The sequence below is a fragment of the Syngnathus floridae genome, chromosome 8 (genome assembly GCF_059516105.1).
Source record: "Syngnathus floridae isolate MCC-2025c chromosome 8, RoL_Sflo_1.0, whole genome shotgun sequence".
Taxonomy (NCBI): Eukaryota; Metazoa; Chordata; class Actinopteri; order Syngnathiformes; family Syngnathidae; genus Syngnathus; species Syngnathus floridae.
The window spans coordinates 9,352,913-9,359,618 of NC_142420.1; the positions used below are offsets into that span (position 1 = coordinate 9,352,913).

At 40.4% G+C, this 6,706-nt stretch overlaps 1 protein-coding gene across 1 annotated transcript in view; it reads left to right on the top strand.

Annotated features, from left to right (window-relative positions):
• abca12 (ATP binding cassette subfamily A member 12) overlaps nt 1-6,403 on the top strand; it is a 37,626-nt gene extending 31,223 nt beyond the window's left edge. The window contains exons 63-73 of the mRNA XM_088383736.1: nt 751-913; nt 1,039-1,298; nt 1,386-1,587; nt 1,784-1,893; nt 2,463-2,613; nt 3,792-3,926; nt 4,367-4,470; nt 4,612-4,704; nt 4,825-4,930; nt 5,125-5,262; nt 5,681-6,403. Of these exons, the coding sequence (XP_088239862.1) occupies nt 751-913; nt 1,039-1,298; nt 1,386-1,587; nt 1,784-1,893; nt 2,463-2,613; nt 3,792-3,926; nt 4,367-4,470; nt 4,612-4,704; nt 4,825-4,930; nt 5,125-5,262; nt 5,681-5,764 (1,546 nt within the window). The 3' untranslated portion in view covers nt 5,765-6,403. The remainder of the gene's footprint in view (nt 1-750; nt 914-1,038; nt 1,299-1,385; nt 1,588-1,783; nt 1,894-2,462; nt 2,614-3,791; nt 3,927-4,366; nt 4,471-4,611; nt 4,705-4,824; nt 4,931-5,124; nt 5,263-5,680) is intronic.
• The last annotated feature ends 303 nt before the right edge of the window (nt 6,404-6,706 follow it).

Here is a 6,706-nt window from a genome sequence, read left to right on the forward strand (position 1 = left end):
CCAGTCAGTTACAGAACAAATCAAGTGCTACTTTGTGATGTATTGTACAGATCTGTCCTTGGCGATATTTACATCATTTTAATTTTACTATTTACTGTTCACCCTCCTGTGTTTTGCTCTGCTGCCAACGGGCCTGAGATCTGAGGAGGCCGAGTCAGCACTGTGCAGCTCATTTATCAAACAGATGTCTCCCTCCCAAGCAATGAATAATCACATTCCTCCATCTGGCAGCCAGCACCCACCTGGTCGGCTTTGCAGCCGTCATGCTGCTGTTCCCCGCTATGCTTTGGCACCCGTCCTGTGTCTACCAAGCACCTTTTTTTTGGGCTTGCTTCCCAGATGCGACGTCTCTGTTGAGCTCTATTTGTTTTCCTGTGCTACTTTACTTCTTTGAATCTATTTTCCCTTCCTTCAACTCTCTCTCTCTCGCTCTCTTTGTGTTGTTTTGACCTAATCAAATAAACAAGCAGATTATGTGAGAGGAAAGTCTGGGCCAGAAAAGAAAGATTTGGGGGAATACAAGAGGAAGTAATCCATTTACCTTTCTTCACGACTGTTTACACTCCTCATGGTGTGGTTTTCCTCCATCTTGTCACTGTGACTCTCAGGCCAGCAGCTTCTCTACCTCAATTTTCTAAAAGAAGCATAATTTACGAGGCACTTTGAGATTTCATTGCAACCTATAGACGATATACGCTGGATGTTGTATTCTTCCTGAATTAAATCAAGCTTCCACTGTCAACTCTTTAGGTTTGCCACCTTCCCCTGGATGTATCTCTTGTCAGGCGTCTTCAAGGATGCCGAGACGGCCTTCATCATCTACGTCTGCATTAACCTTTTCATCAGCATCAATACCATCATGTCCACATCCATTGTTTTCTTTCTGGGTCAAAGCTCAACAAACACTGTAGAGGTCAGAATCATTTCTGGTGTTATGTATTGATTTATTCTTATTACACAATAACTCTGGGAAGTTGAGTCAGGAAATTGAATGCGCTGCACTGCAATTCCTTATTTGGTGACTTCATGTCGTCTCAGAAAGAAAACATCCAGAATATCTTCACAACATTGTGCAACGCCTTCCTCATCTTCCCTCAATTCAACTTTGGAAACGGGCTGATGAAGCTGGCCAGGATGAACGTGGAGGTCCAGCTCCTTAGCGGCTATGGCATCGATGCTTACAAGAACCCATTCTCCACAGAAGCTCTTGGCTGGATGTACATCTCCTCCATCATCCAAGGCTTGGTCTTCTTTGCTTTGCGCCTCTTACTTAACACATTCCTCATGCGCAATGTCAGGTGAGAGAAATAAAAAAACTGGCTTTTAAAAATGTCTGGAATCATTTAAGTGCAATTCATCTTCTTATCAACATTTCCTCTCTGCAGGCATTTGATTTTTGGCCGTAAAAAGGTGTCGCAGATGGTTGAAGATGAAGATGAAGATGTTGCAGCTGAGCGCTTGCGGGTTTCCAGTGGAGCAGCAGGTGCAGACATCCTACAAGTCAACCAGCTCACCAAAATATATCAGCATCTCAACAAGAAGAGCTATGCAGTCAAGAGGCTGTCTGTGGGAATTCCCGCAGGAGAGGTAATCCTGCCAGCAAGAGGCGTCATAATCAACTGACATCACATATAAACCATTTTTTACTAAACCAATGGAGAATAGTTCTATCCTATGATTTACTTGTAACACCTTATTTAAACGATGCTGTTGATAAAGTGTTTGCATTTTGAACATTGTGTCAAGCAGACTTAATAAATGATTCATCTTTTTTCCCCCAAAGTGCTTCGGTCTGCTCGGAGTGAACGGAGCAGGAAAAACAACCACTTTCAAGATGCTCACAGGAGATGTGAGCCCAACTGACGGCACGGCGCAGATCAGGGACTGGGATGGGTAAGATCCTCATTCATTATTTTTTAGATTTTAAAAGCACCGCAAAGCGAGTGAGATGAAAGCATATGGCACTTTGCGAATGTGCTGACTCACATCATCTCTGATGATGAAGCTGTTAGTTGAAAAATGGCTTCAGTGTCAGGGCTACAGTATGTTACTTGCATAATATATGTGCAGTAATGTCACGTTGATATCAATTCATGCTATTAATACATCTTGTTTGGATCAATAACTGTATGTCACAGCTGCCACCTTGTGAAAGTGTTTCTATAAAGATTTGGAACACATGCATGATCCTAAAAACTGACAAGACTCTTTAGTTAATGGGGGCGTTCATGCTCCACTACACATGTTGTGTTTGGTCCATCATACACAAACAGGAGCAGTCGAAAGAAGAATAAATAAATATATATAGCACGTTATTATTCATATATAAAAGCACATTCTGATTTATCGAGAATATTGGGCTTTCTAGTACAAAGTAGTTGAAACAACCTTCACGTCCATTTCCACGATTGAATTCCTGAATGCCTTTCAAGTGCTTGTGTCTATTTTGTGTGTTTCCTCAGGCGGCTGGTAGACATTATGGAGTGTCGGCGCAAGGGAATTAACATCGGCTACTGTCCCCAGGTGGATGCGCTGGATAATCTGCTCACTGGAGAAGAGCATTTGTATTTTTACGCTCGAATTCAAGGCATCTCAAAGAGACAGATAGACAGGGTAAGAGTTTAAAGGCGGGGGTATTTTTCATTGCCTTAGAATTGTTCCATTGATGTCTGAAATGAGGTTGGATGCAAGTTGATGCATTCTTAGCCAAAATAATCACCAGGTGTGGCGATATTTTGAGTGATGTCCGCCATTTCTCGGACAGCTCGACACGCTTGCACAAAAAGTCTTGAGATATGAAAATAACAAGGTGTAATTTTCCCGTTTTTTTTTTTTATTTTCTCGTTCTCTAACGCAATCAGCTCTTTCGGTGTCGATTGACACAAATACGCAACTGACCAACATTTGCAGGCCCTAATTGATATTCGTCATGCGTGAAAATGGGCAGAAAAATCATGTAAATTATGCAAACATCTATTTAACATTTAAAGAGCACTTTAAGAACTACTCAGCAGACTGACGTGCTTTATGTTGCAGTGAGGTTAAAAAAACATAATTCAGGCTTGTGAAATTAATTCTATAAAAGAAATTAAAACCACAATAAAAAATTACATCTACAACAATAACTTTAAAATAGACCGGTCACTTGTACCACCACATTATTTATTTGTTCTTGATTATTATTATTTTTTCAATTACAAAAACCTTTGAAACAGGGCTGTGTAGACTTTTTTTTTAATATATCCACAGTGTACGTGTATGTGCGTGTATTTATGAGAGACACTCACGCTCACACAGCTCAACAATATGACCAGTGGCTCCGTCTGTCCCTGTTTGTCTGCAATGATGTTATTATGGTCCTTTGGCCAAATGATGATGGCATAATGACCAAAGATGACGATGAGGCTCTACCTACGAGTTCTTCTCATGTTGTCTCCCGCTGACAGTCTCCCATCCTTTGTTGTGGATAATGGGGGACGCCTTAATGGAGTCATTTCACATTGGCATGTTTTTGTCAGGCTTAATGTGCTGTGCAATCTCATGTCAGAGAGCCTTGAAATAATTTTAAAAGTGCATCTATGTCCCCCCAAAATATAATATTAAGACAAATCCTCAAATATCATTTAATATCACATATTGATGTGGATTTGATGCAACTTTACCAATAATATTCAAATGTTACATTGATTGTGATGACGCTCCTCTTAACTCGATGATTCGTTTGTGGTTTTAAAAGTGTTGTTTACCTGCTGTGTCTATAACCTTTACAATACCCACATGTGGTCTCGCAGGTGGTGAACTACCTATTAAAACGGTTGGAGCTGAACTACCATCGAAACATAATCACCGATGGCTATAGTTGTGGCACGCGAAGGAAGCTTTCGACCGCTATCGCCCTCATAGGACATCCGCAGATCCTGCTCCTGGTGAGTACACATAGATAAAAAAATAGGCAAAGAAAGGTACTGCATCCATTTCAAAGCAAGCCAAGTATGATATCAACTGCATTTACTTATATATTTATCATACCAGAATGAGGCAACCAGTCAGACTGCTCTCACCTATCATACTCACATGTCCTCAAGAGCATATTTGTTTGACATCTGATTGCTATGATTTGATGCGAATCAACATTTTTGTGCCGTTGGGCTCAGTGATAGCATCTCTCCGAAGTCAAGTAGAATTACTCGGATCGGATCAGTGGCACGCAAACATTTTGCCCTCCTCAAAAAAAAAAACTTGACCAACATTGAAATAGTATAGTGGGCCTAAGTGTTCATAAAAAACGGAAAGTTCTTTTTCTTACTATTTCATTTTTTTGTTTAAAGCATAACCTAAAAAACACTGTCCTACTCTCACACGTCAGGATGAGCCAAGCTCCGGCATGGACCCTCACACCAAACGACACCTGTGGAAAATTATCTCTGAAGAGGTGAAAGGAAAATCTGCTGTGGTCCTCACTTCCCACAGGTTAGCCATCTTCCTTCATGCGCTGCTTGTTGTGAAAAGTATTAAAGATTCAATAGATTTTTAGAAGAAGTACTTCAATCCTGTCCATTACCCTTTTTGAGTCCAAGCTTGACCTTTCAATTTTTTTTGTCCGTGTCTCAGCATGGAGGAATGTGAGGCACTGTGTAGCCGCCTGGCTATTATGGTGAAAGGTCAGTTCCGCTGCCTGGGCTCCTTGCAGCACATTAAGAACAGGTTTGTGACATCTAATCAGCTTCACGTCCTCAAATAAATTTTCTACCCTGTTGTGAAATTGCTGCAGCTATTTTTTTACCCCGCCCCCCATCTGCTGACACTCATGTCCTTTATGTGCAGGTTTGGCCGTGGGTTCACTGTAAAAATGTACTTGACCGAGTCCACCGGTGATGTAGAGGCAATCACTGTTTTCATGCAGACGCGATTTCCGAGCACTTATCTGAAGGTAATCTTAGGAAGCTGTTGCAATATTTGACACATACCTTTTAAGCTCTTCTCAAATCAGGAGGAATATTAGCTTAAATTCCTAGTTCAGGAATACAAACTTGGACTCGTTTTTCTGAATAAAGAGCAAATGCATATCTATAATAACAGTATCATTTATGAAGTGAGACATCCCATGTTTTCGTTTATTATCAGGACCAGCACTCCTCCATGGCGGAGTACCACATTCCTGTCGCGCCAGGAGGGGTGGCTGACATCTTCCAACATTTGGAGCGCAACAAGACTTCGCTGAAAATCAAGCACTTCTCTGTGAGCCAGACCACCTTGGATGAGGTAAGAATGAAGCATCGACTGGGAGAGCGAACCAAACCATCTTGTTTTTTGTTTTTTTTTCTTGATGTGGATAAAGTGACTAAAAAGCGGTAGGAGGGTAAACTGGGACAGTCAAGAAAGCTTGAGTAGGAGTGAAAGACAAGTAGGGAATGTAAAATTAAGGCAAGAGGGAAGCTGGCAGGTTGGAGGGCTTGCCTGAGGGAAAATAAATGGAATATGAGTTGGGGAGAGAAATCATGCAACCCGGTGTTGATTTTCTACAATCGGTGCTCTTCTGGAGCTTTGGGATTGGAAGATACCACATGGAGAAGAAATGAGGGGGGAGCTGAGGAGAGAAACCAAATTCACTGTTATTGAGGATTTCAAGAAGGGCAAGGAATATTAAAACGACAATAATATTATTGTTCACCCTCCACAGGTCTTCATCAACTTTGCCATGGGAAATGTTCACATGAAATCCATCTCGACTCACAGCAATGGAGAAAAAGAAGTCGAGACATAGTGCTGACATAGTGCTGACTACTATTTCCGCAGTGAAATGAGGACATTATCTTCTTGTACTGCATCCGTCCGTCTAGTTACTTTGAGACTGCACTATTAGACTGTCAATCATGTTTAACTCTCCTAAGATTCAGCGTGAAGAGGGACTATTATATCGAGGTCGAACAAATTCTATTGACAATGTCCTTCTTGAGCACATTTACATACCTGCACAAATGAATATTTATTGTTACATTTTTTTTAACCATACTTGAAAAGTCACCCAAACTCAAAATCTTTACATATGTTTCTAAATAGAGATTATCAGCACAAAATAAATATATTGTTAATGTGCACATCTTCATCTTGATGAATTTCTTACTGCAAGAATGATTTGAATTTCTTCTGTGCTTATGGGCCATTTAATGATGGTCTTGAACGTATTCAGCTATATAATTTTTCCGTGATTAAATAAAAGCACTTTCAAATGCTGTTACTTTGATGCTCCCAGTGTAGACAATCCTTTCATTTAGATTTGTTTATGGTCAAACCTGTATATCTTTGGCTGTCGGATGTATTTTTCTAGATGACTTTTGCACAGATGAGGTACTTTGCCTCACTATAAGGCTGATCAAGTTTAATAAACAACAATGAAGCCATAGGTGTTGGTTTATTTGATTTCTGCTCTTGTACCACGGGTGGCACAATTTTCCCAATCTGTAAATTTATGTGCTTGTAATTTGGTTCAGAAATGTACTGCTGTAGGGACTTTACAAACCAGACGTGTTGATTCACTTTCAGTGGCATGCATGAATACATCACAAAAAAGGACAACAATCTGTAGTATACCAAACTGTGACTTTAAAATGGCCCTTATGATAATTTGAATTGCAAATACAACATATTCGCTCCTTAAATTATCATCAGCGGGTGTTTTCAAAAGACAACAAAAACGATTAGGTAA